Source organism: Lacerta agilis, chromosome 3, assembly GCF_009819535.1.
Source record: "Lacerta agilis isolate rLacAgi1 chromosome 3, rLacAgi1.pri, whole genome shotgun sequence".
NCBI classification, from domain to species: domain Eukaryota; kingdom Metazoa; phylum Chordata; class Lepidosauria; order Squamata; family Lacertidae; genus Lacerta; species Lacerta agilis.
The window spans coordinates 2016056-2035488 of record NC_046314.1 but is presented as its reverse complement, the minus strand read 5'-3'; the positions used below and the strand labels follow the sequence as shown (position 1 = coordinate 2035488).

At 43.1% G+C, this 19433-nt stretch overlaps 1 protein-coding gene across 1 annotated transcript in view; it reads left to right on the top strand.

Annotated features, from left to right (window-relative positions):
• The first annotated feature begins 933 nt into the window (after window positions 1-933).
• PELI1 (pellino E3 ubiquitin protein ligase 1) overlaps window positions 934-19433 on the top strand; it is a 31586-nt gene continuing 13086 nt past the window's right edge. The window contains exons 1-3 of the mRNA XM_033145600.1: window positions 934-957; window positions 15419-15563; window positions 17364-17493. Coding sequence (XP_033001491.1) covers window positions 15493-15563; window positions 17364-17493 — 201 coding nt within the window. The 5' untranslated portion in view covers window positions 934-957; window positions 15419-15492. The remainder of the gene's footprint in view (window positions 958-15418; window positions 15564-17363; window positions 17494-19433) is intronic.

The window sequence follows — 19433 nt, the reverse complement described above, 5'->3', positions numbered from 1 at the left end:
TTCACACTGGAGAGTGGTATGTCTGCATATACAGTACTGACCATCCCTGCCATAAAAGCATAAGGAGAATCAGCTGGATCAGGGCAATGGCCCATCTAGTTCAGTATCTGGTTCTCACATTGGCCACCCAGATGCCTATGGGAAAACCTGCACAGCACTTGCAACTGGTTTCCAGCAACTGGTATTCAGAAACATTACCTTTAGGGATGGCACCCTAAAGTCAAGTGTTTCTCTCTAAAAGTGGGTGGCCACAGCTGCCATCTCCTGTTTGCTGGAAGTCGTGTTGTAGCTCTGTTTCAAAACTGCCTGTGCTCGAGGCGTTTCTAACTGCTGCTGTTCTAATACCTCCTGCATGAGAAAGTCACCGATGATGTGGGAGGTGAAGAAAGCTAGTTGGTCTAGTAAATGCTAATTTTAAAAAAGCCCCATAGTGTACCATATATTGGTACAGTTATGTAACACAGGCTGACGAGGAAATAGAACAGTCTCTCTCTGTCTCTGCCTCCCTCCCTCCAAACCTGACAAGCTGTTGGGAATTCAGTATGTCTTTTCAGGGTGGAGAAGAGTGTATTCCACGCCCTCCCTCCACTTCCTTTTCTTCCTTTTGGAGTTTCTAGATTCATTCTGGGAAGGTAAGCAAGATGCTAGCCCTGACTCCAGCCCATAGGATTGGGCTTCTGCCAAGCGCTTACCTCTTTTGCGTAACTTGGGCCCAGCCTCCTTTGCGAGTCTCCAGTGACCAGAGTAAAAGAGCAGTGAGAGCGAGGCGCACTCTAGCTTGGGAGTCAGCCGTCTGAAGCGTACCTGTGGATTGTGTGGAATTCACACACCTCTTCCTTCCCCCTTTTTAATTTGAAGAGGTTGGCTTTCTCGCTCTTGTTTCTGTTGGCATATTGTGAATGTCTCTCTGTGTGGAGGAGGTTGGGCAAACAGCACAAAGAACAGCGAGGCATGCTGGTAAGTGTTTCAGTCCAAGTGTCTTTGTTGTAATATCTTGTTTCTGTCTCCGGGAGATTTTTTTTTTGAATGCACAAAGAATAGCTTAAACATATATTGTAAGATTAGCTAGAAGGTGATCTGACAACAAATACCTGTTTATGTGTGCGTGTCTCTCTCTCTCTTTCTCTCTCTCTTTCTGTCTTTACCAGAACAAAATGTTTTGTATGTGGTAGGCTACACAATCCTGGCATGTTCTGAAAAGTAAATCCCATCAAAATCAACAAAATTGGGCCATGGATTCTAATTAGATTTAGGTTTCGTGATTTCTATCTCATTTCTCATGTATGAGTGAGATTTCTAGCAGGGGAAAGCAATTTCCTAATGAGATGATTGCAATCTGTAAGCTTGTTAGTATTCAATAGCTTTTTGGGGGAAAGCATGTTTTAAAAATTGATTACTTTAGAAAAGGGTACTCTTCATATGTTTGTAAGAGAATCTGCTGTTACTGGTGAATTGGGAAGTATATTGCAGTTCTTTGTCTAGGCTGGTTATTTCAAAGGAATTTAAAAATGAATAAACATTGATCACAGGGAAACAAAGCAAACTGAGAACCATCATGTTACAGAACCCATGATATGTAATTCAGATATTACACCAGGTTCTTTTCACTCTCTTTGAAGTTTACATTCCAGATAAAGCCCTTATACTCAGCATTTGAAGCATCCACCTCTTTTTTTATCCCAGAATGAATGTCTGTCTAAATAGAATCATAGAATTGTAGAGTTGAAAGGACCACAAGGGTCATCTAGTCCAACCCCCTGCAATGCAATGCAGGAATCTTTTGCCCAACATGGGGCTCAAACCGACAAACCTGATATTAAGAGCCTCATGTTTTATCCCAGCTTCTGGGTACTTTCCTTTTTCGACAGAATTGATGACTTTGCAACTGAATCCTTATAGCATTTTAAAAATCTGGGATAGTGAATGCCTAGCTTTGAAATAGGCAGTATTTTGTGGGGGTGGAGTTTGAGAGAAGGGAAGGCGCCAAGGCAAGTGAATAGGAAAAGCTGAGGAAGAATGGCAGAGGAGTATAAAATTGCTTGCTTTGATTTAACAGCAGAGGCAGGATAACATTGTGTGTGTGTCTAAGACAGGGGTCCCCAAACTAAGGCCTGGGGGCCAGATGTGGCCCAATTGCCTTCTAAATCCAGCCCGTGGGCGGTCCGGGAATCAGCGTGTTTTTACATGAGTAGAATGTGTGCTTTTATTTAAAATGCATCTCTGGGTTATTTGTGGGGCATAGGAATTCGTTCACATTTTTTTTCAAAATATAGTCTGGCCCCCCACAAGGTCTGAGGGACAGTGGACCGGCCCCCTGCTGAAAAAGTTTGCTGACCCCTGGTCTAAGATGTTAACCAAGGATATTTGGAACTGGAGCTTTGAGTGATTTTACTTAGAGAGGGTTGCAAGAACAATTGAGTCATTTTCAGTCATCAACCCTGCTAACAATCCTCTCAGAAGCCATTGTGTCACTGCCATAAATGTTACACCTCATTTGTAAGGCACCCATTTCAGGTACATGTAATTAGGTGACAGGAGCACAAGAACCACAATCATATTTGCACATGTATAGAGAGAAGGCAGAATAAAAATCTGGCAGATTAAAAAATCTAGCTACCTTTTGTCTTTTAGCATAACAAAAATATGCACAAGTACAGTGGTACCTCTGGATGCGAAAGGGATCTGCTCCGGAGCCCCGTTCGCATCATGAGCAGTCCGCAACCTGCAGTGCCGCTTCTGCGCACACGCGGGTCACGATCCGGCGCTTCTGCGCATGACGTCATTTGACGCACCTGCGCGAACAGCTGAACCTGGAAGTAACCTGTTCCGGTGCTTCCGGGTTTGGCGTGTTCGTAACCCGCGCCATTCGCAACCCGCAGTGAGCGCAACACGAGGTACGACTGTAGTCTCATTCTAGTCTTTAAGCCAACTGTGGGTTGTTTTTAAATTGCTCCTTAAATTGGATAGCCCTTGGACTTGGACTTATACTGGGGTTTGGGTTTTAACGTGTGCCGTGGTTGATTTATACTATGCAAATCATCTTGTTTTGTGGAGGCGATTAGGCTGTGTGTGAAAGAATACATATATTTTAAGTGTGGTGGAAGTTTTGTGAACACACCTTCCCTTCAGAAGTGTGCTTCTGAATACCAGCTGCTGGGTATCACAAGTGAGAAGAATGCTGTTGCCCTCAGGCCCTGCTTGTGGCCCTCCCTGTGTGAAAATGGGATGCTGGATCTTTTACCTGATCCAACAGGGGTCTCCTTACAATCTTAATTCCCCCTTGTGTGCTCTGTGCGAATATTAGAGAATAGAAGACATGGCAGAGACTGCTGTGCCTTAATAAATTGGGTTTATTCACCTATTTACACCTTCAGTTTGCATGGAGAGAGTCCGGATCTTACAGCACGGCCCATGGCATTGCAGGCAACTTTACATCTCCTCCAAGATGGATCTCAGCCTTCTTTCCTCCTCCTTCTGCCCAGAAGCCCCTGCTTCAACACTCCTCTTTTCCTGTCCCCCTCAAACACAGTTACCCTGGGCAACCTTTGACATCTGACTCCCCAGGCCAAATGACCCTTCTTTCGCCCATCAGCACCTTTTTGTAATGCTAGCAGGTCTGCTCTTCCCTCAGCCAGCTAAGCTCAGCCCAGGAATTCATTTGCAGCTTGCATTCTCCCTTCATACCACAAACAACAAAAATCATAGCATTTATTAATTTATATGTTTGTCCTGTGTATAACACTATTTAAAACCACTATAACAGAGGCTCAGATTAGGAAAGTTTCACACAAGTCCAAATGGATGCCAGTGTGGCTAAATAGCCGTGTGAAGGAAGCAATAAAATAAGTGGGTCTTGTGAAACTGGGAAATTGAAAAACGATCATAAAAAGTATTGAAGGAGAACAGGGAGATGGCAGAGAAGCTAAATGAATCCTTTCCCTCATCCTTCACTATGGAATGTTTGGAATAGTTTGTGAACTATTTTTGGAAGCCGAATGTCTGACGGGGCTTCCGTGGCTTCGAATTGGCTGCAGGAACTTCCTGCAGCCAATCAGAAGTGGCGCTTTAGTTTCCGAACGTTTTGAAAGTGGAATGGACTTCCGGAACAGATTCCATTCGACTTCCAAGGTACAACTGTACATGCATAGGCTGTACTATACATCACTGAAACTCCTGAGTCCCCAGTTTGAAGTTGCCACATGCTGGTCACTACCCACATGCACCACCGCCATACTTCAATGAACTTCCATTTAGAAAACGTCAGGAAAAGCTCTGTGTGTGCAGATATAGGCATGGAGAGCAAAAGGAACCCTCGCTGGCATGTAGATCTCCATATGTACAATGAGTTTTAACAGTGTTGTGTAGTGGTTAGAGTGCTGGACTAGGACCAGAGATACCACAGTTCAAATCCCTCTTCATCCATTAAACTCTGGGTGACCCTGGAGCAGCCACAATCTCCCAGCCTAACCCTACCTCGCAGGGCTGTCGTGAGGATAAATTGAGGAGTGGGAGAACCATGTCTGCTACCTTGAGCTCATTGGAGAAAAAAGTAGGATATAAATGCAAAACATTTTATTTCAGGGATCGTGGTGGTAGTGTGTATGTATGGGGTTGTATGCATACCCTTTTAAAGAAGGGTTAAAGCATTTATGGAGGATGGCTTTATCAGTAGCTATGGACGCGGGTGGTGCTGTAGTCTAAACCACTGAGCCAAGGACTTGCCGATCGGAAGGTCGGCGGCTCGAATCCCCGTGATGGGATGAGCTCCCGTTGCTCCTGCCAGCCTAGCAGTTCAAAAGCACATCAAAGTGCAAGTAGATACTGTAAATAGGTACTGCTCCGGCAACTGGACTTAACTGTTGGGGTCCTTTACCTTACCTTTATGGGGAGCTAAAAGCAAACTGCTGGTTGAAAAGTACTTTATTGGGATTTTAATAACAGTAACAATAAACAGTAGTAATGTACAGTAGTAATGTACGGAAGTGAGAGCTGGACCATAAAGAAGGCTGATCGCCGTAGAATTGATGCTTTTGAATTATGGTGCTGGAGGAGACTCTTGAGAGTCCCGTGGACTGCAAGAAGATCAAACCTATCCATTCTCAAAGAAATCAGCCCTGAGTACTCACTAGAAGGACAGATCCTGAAGTTGAGGCTCCAGTACTTTGGCCACCTCATGAGAAGAGAAGAATCCCTAGAAAAGACCCTGATGTTGGGAAAGATGGAGGGCACAAGGAGAAGGGGACGACAGAGGATGAGATGGTTGGACAGTGTTCTCGAAGCTAGTAACATGAGTTTGGCCAAACTGCGAGAGGCAGTGAAGGATAGGCGTGCCTGGCGTACTCTGGTCCATGGGGTCACGAAGAGTCGGACACGACTGAACGACTGAACAACAACAACAACAATAAACAATAGTGGAAATAAGAGAGGTTAGAACAAGAATTAAAACGAAAGTACAACAGTTCTGAAAAGTAGACATATCATGTATAAAACTAATTGGAACGAAACATACTTATAATAACTTATGTCTGTCTCAGTTGTACTTTTGGTCTCTGGAGTTACAGACAATTCTGTATTTATTTTCAGTTAGTAAGTTGGAAGGTAATGTCAAAATGTTGAGGGAAGGGATAGAAAGGAATGTTTTTCCATGCCAATTTGCCAGGGATTTGCTAAATCAGATGTTCAGACTCTGGGCCCATGAAACAGAGGAAGGCTGCTGCCTTCATGCCCTGATGGCAGGCTGGCCTCCAAGCAGCCAGGGTGTTTTGAAATCAGGTTTTCCAACTGCAAAATTCCCTGTGAGACACCCCCCCCCCCGAGTCAAATGAACACAGCGCACGTTTTGCTCCCTGCTTGCACTCTGTGTCAGTGGTGGTTTCGCCGTAGGAACCAGTAGTTCTTATCTACAATACTGTAACTAACAGGACAGTCCAACGGCTTTGCAGTGGTGTAAATATTAACTCAGTGACACAATGGTGGAAGGTCCATTAGATCATCCCATCTTGATAACTATTCCTGCTGCCTGATGAAAATTGTGGGGCCAAAATTGGTACCTCTCAAGCCCTGGGCTTCTCCAGTTTTCACCAAGTTGAGCTCAACTTAGCTGGTTGCCAAGATGCTTCGTTTTACACTGCAGTCAGTAGCACTTGTAGTACAGACTTTTAGTACTGACTACTGTTAGCTCACAGAAGGAGAACATCTCCTGATGCCATGTGGTATTATTATTGTTTGGTTGTTAGTGGTTTCAGGGCATACACATGGCTTTAAAAAAGGAATAGAAAATTTTGTTTTTCCAATAGCTACAGTTCTCTGTCCTTAAGTGTTTCCCCTTGCTCAATCTGCATCCCTGGTTTTGCTAAATTCTTACACTGAGATTCACTGTTAGTTCTCTCTATTTAGGAAAATACCACAAGACAGGCCCAATCTTCATTGCCTGCAAGGTCTTCCCTTCTCAAACCTTTCTCTCAATTTATTGCAGCTGCAGCACAATCTGCAAGGGTTGTGCTCAAAAGTAAAAGCTAGGCCCAGTTGCCTGTGGAAACAGATATTTTGCATCCATTGTAATGTGTTAGCATGGGTGACGAAGCATTACCTGCCTGAAGGTGAAGTAGAGGCAGCCCTAGCCCCAAATAAGGTGTGTTAATATAGTTTGGGCAGTTTATGTATGTAAACTGAGCACATTCAGCCTTTCTGTAATTTGTGTACATACTGTCCCTGACATTGCCTGTCATTTAAGTGCTTTTTAACACATACACCTAACGTGTCTCATTCTCCCCCACCCCAGTTGATCCATCTGCCCTTCCTTCCCACCCAACTGCAAATTTGTGCCCAACTGCACCTCCCCCCCCCACAAGGAACTATGTAGGTAGAAGTGCCACACAGGCACACTCTCAGTTAAAGGTATATGGTAATAGCACACTGCTGACTGACTTTAAAATAGCCACCTTGTGCAAAAAGATACATGTAATTCTGTGACATTGTGTGTGGGAAGCTGAGAACATCACAGATAATACGTAGGATGGTGTTGTGATTTCCTCAGAGTAGGATCATCTGTTGCTTTTGCATAACAGCAAAATGTTCCCGGGTTAATATACTTTATATAGGTTTTGTGTTTGGCCTCAACCTCTAACGCAGGGGTGGATAATAGGATCTGGCCAACCCTCCATAGGCCACTTTGACAGGAGAGTGGGACTGCCCACCTGTCAGTCATGGGGCATCTTTTAACGGTGGGAGATTCAAGCTGCAAACTGTGTCTGCAAAGGAAGAATCAGTAGCACTCGCTCACGTGTGGGCCCCATTCTTCCTTTCCTCCTTTGCAACCCCAGCTTGAATGGCAAAAGACAATTCAATGTCAAACCAGGATGCACAAGATAAGATAGGATTCCAACTTGGTTCTGGGCCCCTTTATGTCACTTAGGTGCCTCTTTTGTATCAGTGGGATAAACTAATGCAAGTTAATCTATATAAACCTGGCTAAATTTGCATGCTGGTGTTTGAATCCATGATGAGTGGTTTGACATGCCCACACATTGTCTGGCAAACTTAGTTCAGTGCATGGACCTAATGTGGGCTCCATCGAGAGAGAGATTCCCTCAATTTATCAGGCCATTCCCTACTTTTGAAACTGTTTTGTGAGATGGCACTTTGCAGACACTATGAGAGAGAAAGGAAACTTGCTTCACCAGAGTCATTACTGTGGTGCTGATTTTTAAATACAAGTGCAGCAGCTCTGAGTTAACCTCTTGTTCCAGCTACCTCAGCATTCCTGTATGCTCTGCAGTGTTGGCCACGTGCTAATAAACAGATCAAGTAGGCCACTGTGATAGAGTAACCACTTGGATCAAAACAAAATAAAAAATAAATTCCTTCCAGTAGCACCTAGAGACCAACTAAGTTTGTTCTTGGTATGAGCTTTCGTGTGCATGCACACTTCTTCAGATACTTGGATCAGTTAGCATGGATGTTAGATTTCTCTCAGGTCCATGAATTTCCCAAAACAGGTTGAACAGATTTAGCAGGAACAACCCTTAATGTAACGAACTGGCTATGGCAGCCCTTTGCATAGGTTTTGGGGGAAGGTTGTTCTGCACTGTTCCCATTGCAGTGCGAAACCTCAGTCCCCGTGCACTGCTTGTTGCTTCAGGCGTTGGGCCAAGTGGTGTAGGCTCACAATTGTAATGAAGAACAAACACACTTGCAAAATAGCTGCCAAGTCTTACAGGCTGTCTTGTTGCTATGCAAGGGCTTTGCATTCTTTTCTTGCCCCCTCATATGTGTGTGCTCAGAGTCTGCCAGATTCTGAATTAAGCAGCAGAATTGTACTGAATTATCAACTTAAAAAAAAAAAACAGCATGGAAACTCAGTGTTGTCCGTTAGGAATTAGTAATTCCTTTAAATAGATATGTGATTGAATTTCCCCTTGGCATGTTGTTGTTGGCCGACAAAAGTGGGCCATGGGAGACTTTTTAGGTTCTAAAGATTTCAAATTAGTATGCTTCCAAAGGGAAGAGAGGGTGAATTTGTGTCAGAATTATACTTTCACTTCCACCTACTGCTATCTTTTTAAACCTTGCCTACACTGGGTGAATTGAGGATGTTTCAACCTGAGCTGTACAAGATGAATGTAACTTTAAAGCTATGCCTACAAAGGCCTCTGAGGTGAGAGCATGCAGGATGTTTCCAAACAAAAGGAGAGAGAGAGAGAGAGAGGAGGGACAAGAGGAGAGAAAGTTTAAAAGAGAAGGACTTTCCAGGGCAGTATTATGTGAACCAGATAATCAGAGAAGTAGAAATGCTTGGTGCAATATTTTGAAAGTAAAAACTTTCAATAAGTAGAATTAATACTGTCCAGTGTTGTGTAGTTCCATAAGCCAACCTCTCTTATCAAAGTGAAACCCTTGCATGTTGCATGCTTACCGGTAGTTCTTATGCAGTCAGATAGAATAATGTGAGTGGAGTTAAGCCCAGTAGCAAAACACGTCCTTAAACCATTTAATAGCTTTTTAAGGAGGCAAAGCACCAGTAAACAAGATAACCACTTCACTAAACAATATCCTATACATTTGTCATGCACAATAAGTGCATGCTCAGGATTAGTGCAAGAAACTTGCATGCATATACTTGTAACTATTTTACAAATGTGTACCTCCTTACATTCCGTTTTGAAGAGCTATAGCTTTGTATCAGCAAAGGGAAAAAAATGCAGCTTCCTAGAAACTGGGTTTTTCCACGCTGTATCTTCCTCCTACCACCCCTCTCCTTTTGTTGCATCTAGTAAAAATGGCTAACTTAACCATTGCTTTATGTTGTTTTAAAACTAGTAAAGACTGCAGGGGTCAGCAAGGTTAACTTGCCTGGGCTGGTTCACTCCAGCGGAGATCCCTCTGTGGGCCGGATTGCGTGCGCGATTACCGGTGTCGGCGTCTGCGCAGATGCAGTTTCCGGCGCCACAGAAGCGAGTCCCCGCACCGCGCTGCACCGGTTTAGCGCAGCGTGCAGAGACTCGCTGAGCAGACGGCTCGGTTCAGGGGCTGCCCGTGGGTCGCTTGTGGCCCATGGGCCTTAGGTTGCCTACCCTTGGTTAAGAGTGTTAGAGTTTTGGATTTGGGAAGCCGAGATTCAAATCCTTGCTTAGTTGTAAAGCTCCCTGGGCTTACCTTCAGCAAGTCACTTAGCCCAAACGATCTGTTAGGAAATTTGTAAAATTGAAAATGTGACTTTGAACTCTCTTAGGACAACTATGGTTGTTATAACTAAGGTGGCCATTGAAGTGCTTCTGTAAATCATGCTTCAAGAATAACCACTATCAGGAGAACTCAATATGGAAAGGCTTACCCACAAATTTTAGTGCATGGGAGGCACCCTGTTGAAAGGTGTGGTGGGGAGACTATTTGTGTGTTGGCAGGATATAGCTTTTTCCTCAGAAAAGAAGTTGCTTGGCCAGTGGCTTGAAATTTCTTTGGCTGCATTCAGACAGTTATTTGTTCCACCTTCCTAATGCTTCCTTACATGTTAATTTTGGAAAAACTGGAGACCGAATTCCCCACCATTGATCTGCTAATTACCACGCAAGAGTGGTTAAAGACAATTTCAAGCTTGTGAGAGAGTTGGGCTTTGACACCAAGGATCCCCTGCCTGAGCTTCTCTCTGGCCTGCAACATTCCAAAGATACTCCTATAAATGATGCTGAAGTTTGCCTTGCCAAGTTGTGTGTGTGTGTGTGTGTGTGTTTTGACAGGGTGATCCGGAATGGTTCATTACCAGGTGACCTGCCAGGGGAGTTCACGTTTGTTTCCTGGAGAGGAAATAGTGTGATTGACTACATCTTAGCGTCCTCAGCACTGATAAGTCGGTTTGAAACAGTTCAGGTGGTAGACCACATTGAGAGCAGTCACCTCTCTGTGATCTTAACTGTCAACTCCCCCTTTCCCATGCGCCCCCTTCAGGAGCCCCCTGTCAATGGAAGTGACTCAGCTTGAGCCATGAACTTTGCGGTGAGCGACCACATCACTAGCAATTATTCATCTTTGACCTTGGCCACCAAATTTAACAGTCCATGCTTGCTTCTCTTCCTCTGCCTCTGATCCCTGATGCAAGCAAAGATGTTCTGCTTAGGATCCCTTGGACCACAGACTCACCTCACAAACTTCTCCAAAGTGAGACCATGTTGGAACATAGAACTTCTATAATTAACTCAGTAAACCCCCAAGAAGCTATTGAAACATTTGAAATCCTAATAAGATCTCTAAATGAGTTTTCAAAACAACAATTCAAGGTGCGGAAACAATCCAGGGAGCCCATTGCTGCTGTCTGGCTTGATAAGGAATGCAGAGCGCTCAGAGCACACATCCAGAATATCTATTGACAACACCATAAGGAAGAGGCAACCGCCCTATCCCCATAATATTTCAGGTCTTAACATTTGTTTCAGCATCTTTATTTAAAAAAGAGATCTGAACATACCAACAAACAATGGGAACAGCTCCTTTATGCCATAACCTCAAACAAGTAAAGGAGATTCTGGTTCTCTCCTCTCCACCCATTTTGCCTAGTGGTTTGTACCACTACTTTTCAGGTATCCTGCACGAGAAACATTCCAGTTCCAAGTTTCATCAGATGAAATAAAAATGTGAATAGGCCAGTTAAAGCAAGGGAAAGCCATTGGCCCAGATGGGATAGGCCCCAGTGTTCTTAAACTACACCCCGATTGGTGGGGCCCCTTGCTGGCCAACCTGTTGACATGACCGGACTTATGCCAGAGGCATGGACAAGCACAATTACCATTTCAATATACAATAAGGGAGAGCGGACATTACCATTTAACTATAGACCAATAAGCCTCCTCTCTATAGTGGGGAAGCTATATGCTAAACATCTCTTGGGAAAGCTTAGCCAGTGGATGTCCCCATTTGCCTTACCAGGCCCTGAGCTGTTGGGTTTATGTCAGGGAAAAACTACCTTGGATCATTGTGTCATACTTTCTCACCTAGTGAACAAATGCTCTATCTGAAGAAGTGTGCATGCACACGAAAGCTCATACCAAGAACAAACTTAGTTGGTCTCTAAGGTGCTACTGGAAGGAATTTTTTATTTTGTTTTAACTATGGCAGACCAACATGGCTACCTACCTGTAACAAATACTCTAGGGTTCCTAATCAAAAACTTTATACTGGGTTCCTAATCAAAAACTTTATACCGCCTTTTTGGATCTAAAAAAAAGCCTTTGACTCATTCCTGAGGGAGTTGCTCTGGAATAAACTGTCCAAAATGAACATCCACTAAAGGTTACTTTTTCTCATTGGAAAACTAAACACTTCCATGAGGTGCCAGGTGAAATTCTCTCAATTAGGCAGGCTAACCCCAAAAATCATCGTCTACAAAGGGATAAAACAGGGTAGCATATTAGCCCCATATTAATTCAATCTTTTCCTAAAAGACCTCACTCCCTATTTACGTGGGGTGGATGGCCACTGCCCAAAGCTCAGCTCCATCCACGTTCCCATCTTACTATATGCTAACAATGCAGTCATTCTGTCTCGCACAAGTTGACTTGAAGCAGCTTCTGTGCTGCTGCTAGGAATAATGTATAGCTAACAGCCTGGAACTGAACTTCACAAAATCTAAAGTGCTTGTTTTTTCAAGATCTGGAAGCCTCACATGTGGGAGATCAGTGGTAACCTGTTGGGACAGGTTAAAAATTTGAAATACCTAGGCACCCCACTTCCAATATAACACCTCCTGAAAATAGCATTGTACGCTCACACTTAACGGGGTGGATACTTTTGCTCTGGCTATTTATTACGGTACCTGTTTTCTTCTTCAACAGAGGGAATCAATAACATCCCAGCTGCACTAAAGGTCTTTAATGCAAAAGTGGGCCCACAACTTATGCATGGCATCCCATTATGGATTGGTGCAGTTAACCAGTTGTTGAAACACATCCAATCAAAATTTCTGTGCAAAATCCTGGGGCTCCCAAAGTGTGCTGTATGCAGCCATGTGTCTGGAAACGGGCTTCTAGAAACCAAAGTGTGGCTCACCACTATAAAATTTAACTGCCTACATTTCAAGTCTGACTTGTCTTCTTTAACTTTCCATATGCCAGCAGAATTCTACCTTCCAAATGGTTAGCTTGCATTGAGAAAAAAATCAAAACCTGTAACCTCTCACTCAAGTCGCTGCTTATGCTCCCACAATTGGAAGCATTCAAGACAACCAGGCATAGAATTTTAGAGATTGAATTCCAAACTCTTAGTCCCTCAGCCAATAAAACCTGTTCCCCATTGGGATTAGGAATTCCATCCTCGTATGGTCAGGGCACTCCATATTTACATCATCTTTACGATCCCCACCAATGCAGAGCTCTTTTCCTTGCAAGATTCAATGTTTTGTCATTTAGAGTTTTGCAAGGTGGATTCTCAAAAATCCCATATTCTGAAAAGCACTCCCCTTGTGGCACAAAACAGGTCGAATCCATCATACATGTTTTATTTCATTGCCCATTTTATGCAATAAATAAATAAATAAATAAATAAATAAATATTTGGTCCCCATATTGAAGGAGGGGATCTATCACACTGACACTTCCAGGGTCTCCTATCTGCTGAATAATTGTAGGATTGATGTTGTGGAGAATGTGGCAAGATTTTTGAGTGATGCCATCGGTCCTAAGAGCCACTTTTGTATCTCACGACGTCTGGATGGTTTTATCCTAACGTACCTCTAACTGTGTTTTGTGTTCTGTGTTGTGTTCCGATCCATATATACAACACACTCTTTCTATGCCAGTAAAGGAGAATGATTGATTAATACTTGCTATTTTTCATGCTTTATGTGACCTATCAAATAACCTAGAAGCCACTTGTAGAATCTGGCAGAAGTTTAGCGCTTATTTCTGTGTCAGTTGCTTCCAGAAAAAATCCAGTTCAACCCTGTCAAATCATTGGAGCTTTGCATTGTAATTTCACATGATAAAAGTTTGGGGTAGTTTCCCAGCATGCAGTTCTTTGCTTCTGTTCAAAATTTAGTGCGAGATGGTGGTATATGGACCAAAAAGCCACCATCCCGCAACACAACATGCACTACAGTGTAAAAGGAGCATTAGAAATCAGAACAGAAGCACTAGCATTATAACCAGTAAAACTAATGCAATAAATCCCACATTTGAATGCAGCCTTTGAAAGAAGCATTGTTCTCTCTCCAGTGCAGACATAACACTCAACATTACCATGTCACAGGAGTGGCTGGGTGAACTTATCTTTCTTGTACCTTCCCTCTTCCTCACACAACCTGTGCTAACTATGATAAAGATACTCCTAAATCCTGGTTATAAAATAATTTGTTCATTCCCACCCATGGTTAAGAGGAAGAATGCAATGCCTTGCTCCCATTTACTGATTATTACCGGTAGTTGATCAGAGGGAATTAGATGTGTATCAGTTCCATATGTTAAGTGCAGTTCCTGTATCACTTTATGTAAGCTGGAGATTATTCTGACAAGTGGCTCTTAAATAGGTTTCTGTATTTTCCACCTCTGTACTTCAAATGTAATATGTACACTCAATTCAAAACTGAATCTCCTACTTTCTATTCCTTTAGCACCATTCAGAAGCAGGATGCTATAGTTAAAAATGCATCTCTAAACATTGACTGTGAAAATGGTCCTCAAGTAGTTATTTTCTTTGAGCCCCTTAGGAAACTAGAGTATAGACTACATACGGTAATAAAGTGCGACTGGAGCACCTTCACCAACCTTCCAGTCCTGGAGAACAGGTCCCGGTGCACTGGACTCACAACAGCACCAGACTCTAGCAGAGTATACATAACGCGGAAACTAGCTGTAGAGGTTGTGAAGCATAACTCCTTTTATTTCCTACAGCTACTATATACACAGAAGACTTGCATGAGAGAGTTAGCTCTCATGCAGCCCATCTTATCATAACAAAGATAAGACTCTCTCTCCAACACAGTCAGGCAGTCAGGGACGGAAGAGAGAAAGAGCAGTTTCCGCCCCCTCCTTTTCTTAAAACATAGGATCACTAGATTCTCACATTGGGAGGGGGGGAAATATCAACATTCCAGGCTGAATATAGAATAGCAGAGTGTGATTGTGTATACAATATCCATATTTGGTTATAAATCTCAGTTACCTACTTCTGAATAAATATGCTTATGATTAAAACAGTGTGTGTTTTAAGTGTGTGTGTGTGTGTGTGTGTGTGTGTGTGTGTGTGTGTGTGTAGGTTTTACTTTGTGGACTACCTAGCCATACTGGCTGGGGCTGATGAGATTTGTAGCCGTAAAAGTCTGAGGGGGGATGCCCCTTCATCTATCTATCTATCTATCATGCTACTGACACTGTTATTTATACTTACATTTCTGTCCCACTTTTCCTGCAGTGAGCTCAAAGTGGCATTCATGGTTGTCCACCTCCCCATTTGATCCTCACAACAACCCCATGTGGTTAGGGTATGATAGGCTAAGAGATGGTGACAGGACCAATAAGTTTAATATCTGAATCGGAATTTGAACTCCAGTCTCTCAATTCTTAGCAAAGCACAGTAACCACTACAGCACACAGCCTCTCTGTAAGTGTGGCAAATGTCACCATTATTAATGATATCCAAGGCAACCTGTGAAATGGGAGGATACTTTTTGCACAAGAGGGCTCAACAGCAGATGAAAGAAAGCTAGTTGTTGTCATTTCTTTTTGTAATGCATGACTCTAGTTAGTTTTCAACCCACAGAGAAAAGCCGAGCAAAGAAAAAAGGGCACCCTATGGCTCCTGTAATGAATGAAGTAGGCCTGGAAGGTGAACAATATACTGTTGGTCAGTCTGCAGTGCTTGGCAAAACTGATAGGTGAAACTAATTTCTCCTAAGCCACTCCAATTTATGTCTTAACTTCTCCACCCTCCCCAGGAAATAATGAAAAAAGTTTGCCAAGGTTCTTGATCAGAGAAGTGGACTTTGAGATAAAGGAACTAACTAGGCTCATGTTTTCGCCTGATCAAGAAAACCATCCGTCAAAAGCACCAGTGAAATACGGTGAACTGATTGTGTTGGGGTACGTATTTCTTATTAAAATAAGAACCAGTGAAAATGCATTTAACTCTGTGAAGAAAAGCAGTTTTGCTTGTCACTATATGCAATGCAATCTGGACCTGTGAAGATTATTTCCACTTCCATTTTCTTCTTGCACCCTGACTTCAAGCTAAAGCCATCGTACTAATGTCGGACAACATGGTTAGTTAGGATATGCCCTCCTTTGGACATGATCCAACCACCACTAAACTTTTCTAAGCTCGCATCAGTTCCAGCAGGAGAGATTTAACATATATGTATGCCTCTCACTGAAATCAATAGGGCTTAATGTTGGCTGTATTGTGTCATTTATTTTGAAGGTATTTGGTTTATGGTACATTAGGCTATAAGTAACACACCTGTCAGCAAGAGAGAGCACCTGTTCTTCTAGGACTCAGCCTACCCTTCAGTGCATCTGAGTTGACAGTTTCATGTAAATTTTACATTTCTGCAATGATTTTCAGAAGGACCTCAGTGGATGTGTAATACCAACTCTACCATCTCCCGATCAGTCTTCATGGGGCGTTTTATATGTATATATTTAAAACCCCTATCATTCAAATGCACAAGTAGTCTAACAAACAAAAAAAATTACAATTTAAAAATCAGTTACAAAATAATTAAAACACTAAAGCAGCAGCAGTAGGTAAATAGCACTAAACAGCCAAATATCAGTAATACAGCAGCAGTAAAAGTTATTCCAGATATCCAAAGACTTTTATTTTGGGTTGAGCATGAGACTCTTAATCTCAGGGTCGTGGGTTCGAGCCCCATGTTGGGCAAAGGATTCCTGCATTGCAAGGGGTTGGACTAGATGACCCTCGTGGTTTCTTCCAACTCTACAATTCTATGATTTTAAGTAGCCAGGGTATCTCCACCTGCCCTGCTTCCACTGCCCATTCATTTGGCAAACAATCAGTTACAAACCAAATGCCTTCTTAAAAATGAAGGTTCTTACTAGTTTTTCAGAATTCCATTAAAGAGACGATAAGGTGTTCCTTTCTCGGGAGGGAATTTCAGCCACAGGGAGCGGGGAGCCCCTCTAACCAATTCTGGGTCACACAGAAGGGCCTTTGATGGTGATCATGTTAGACAGGAGAGAAGGCAATCCTTCAGATATCCCTGTCTTAAACCATTAAAGATTTTAAAGGGAATCACCGGCACTTTGAATTGTTCCTGGAAACAAATTGGAAGCTACTGCAGCTGTTTAGGTTTGAAAAGCGCATGCTTGATTTTAACAACTTGGCCATGGCATTCTTGGACTCTTCAAAGGCAGCTCCATGTATAGAACATTGCAGTAATCCAGATGTAATGCAGCTAGGGCCATGGCTAGCTCTGCATCTCCAGGAATGCACACAGTTGGTGCCCGAGTCTCAGCTGGGCAAAGGCACTTCTGGTCTCGGCGGACACCTGGGCAACCAGGGTCAAGGCCACATACAGAAAAATCCCCATACTACACACCTGCATTTTCAAGGGGAGTGTAGCCACATCCAACACAGGTTAAACCTCAATCACTGAGTCAGTTCTACTGACTGTGACCACTGTGTCAGGATTAAGCTTCAGTTTGTTTGCCCACATCAATTCCTTTCGGCCATAAAGGCATAGATCACCACCACACTCAGTGTATCTACTTGAGTGATGCAGAACTTAAAAAACAACAACACTACACTTTCTTTTTAAGATCTTTAATTCCACAGGTTTATAGGAATATGTCCAAATTAATTCGGAGGCAACCCATCCACAAATACCCTCTGTAATGTCTTCATTCACCCTTTCCCCACAGGTACAATGGCTCTCTGCCAAATGGAGATCGAGGAAGAAGAAAAAGCAGATTTGCTTTATTTAAAAGAGCCAAAGCAAATGGGGTGAAACCTAGCACTGTGCACATTGCCTGTACGCCTCAGGCAGCAAAGGTAAGCTTGACTAATGACCTATTGTCACCAAAGGCCAGCATTTGTTTCGTTATCTGGCAGCGGCACTTGCAGCAAATTCTGATAATTAAGTTCACTGAAGTATTCCAATGCAAAGCCAGTTCTTCTGAAAAAGCTAATCTTGTTCATGGAAATGAAGACATTTTCAATAATATTATTTACACTTGCATCCTGCCCTTCTCCACTGAAGTCATGGAAGTGTACATGTATGTGAATATGGGGCTTGGTCCTTGCAACCACCCTGCCAAAGTAGGTTGGGCTGAGAACAGAAGTGTCCCAAGATCCACCTAGTGAGCTTCAGTGGTAGAGCATCTGCTTTGCATGTAGAGGTCCCAGGTTCAATGCTTGGCATCGCATCTCCAGGCAGTGCTGTCTGAAACTCCTGGACAGATTTGAATCTGAAGGTGACCAAAATCCAAAGCTTTAACCACTGCAACCCACTGGTTCTTGAAAACGTTCACTCTTAAGAGTAAAATTTTTCTCAAGCAGTGCCATATTCATGTAACATTTGTGGTGTGTACTGTATGGGAAATGCAACAATGCATCTCATATTTTGAAGGGGTTCTGTCAGTGCTGGAGGGTCAGAGCTCATTTAAACTAGTACTGAGGTTAGGATAAGGCAATGTTAGCAGGTAGTTTGTTTCCTTGGTCAATCTCTGGCCTTTGGCACTTGGGATGTGCTTTTTTCAGGACCCACCCTGTTTCTGTGACTGTAGTCAAAACAAAATAATTTTTTTTAAAAAAAATCCTTCCAGTAGCACCTTAGAGACCAACTCAGTTTGTTCTTGGTATGAGCTTTGGTGTGCATGCACACTTCTTCTGTGACTGTAGTTTGTTTTAACCATTTTTAATTTCTGAGTTTTGAATTGTGACCAACCCTGGAACTCTTCCCCTCCCTCTTCTGGGCCACTTGTAGCTCCCCTTCCCTGGCTGCTCGTGTTTTCCTAGGCCCTCCGATCTGGGCAGCCCCCCACCCCACCCTGGTTTGTCTGTGGTGCTAAAGCAGCTCAGCCAACCACCACAAAATAAATGTTGTAATGCATATGATTTTTTTTATAATCAGCCAGTGGAAATTATGGTTTATTTATTTAATCAGACTATAGTTCATACAGCAGCACCTGTGGAAAAAGCAAATTCTGTGTTATGGATAATGAGAAAAGGGCTGGGAAATAAAAATACCAGTACCAAAATGTCATTATATCGATATTTCTTGCAACTGCACTCGGACTGCTGTGTTCATTTCTGGTAAGCAAGCCTCAAAAAAGATCTCGCAGGTGCAGAAAAGGGCAACCAAAATGATCAAGAGATTGGAGCAATTCACATGTGAAGAAAGCTTTTTAGTTTAGGGGGGAAAGGTGAATAAGATGGAAAAATATTATAGAGGTGTATAAAATGATGCGTGGTTTGGAGAGAATGGACAGGGAGAGTCTATCCCTCTTTAGATGGTACAACTTGAGGCCATCCAATGAAAATGGAAGAGTCAGAGAAAGGAAAGTCCTTCACACAGCACATTAATTAACTCCCACAAAGGGTAGTGATGGCCACCAACGGATTGAGGTTGAATACCGACAAGACAGAAATATTGTTTCTGGGAGTCATTTTGGACTCATACCTGTCCGTGGAGTCACAGGTTAATTCTGTGTCCAGGGCAGCTGTTTACCAGCTCCATCTGGTATGTCGGCTGAGACCCTACCTGCCTGTGCACTGCCTCACCAGAGTGGCAATGCACTCTATGTGGGGCTTTGAAGGTGACTTGGAAACTTCAAGAATGCAACAGCTAAACTGGTGACTGGGAGCAGTCCTCAGTCGGAACCAAAAAAAAACCAGTCCGAAAGGATCTTCACTGGCTCCCAGTACATTTCTGAGCACAATTCAAAGGGTTAGTACTGACCTTTAAAGCCCTAAATGGCCTCAGCCCAGTA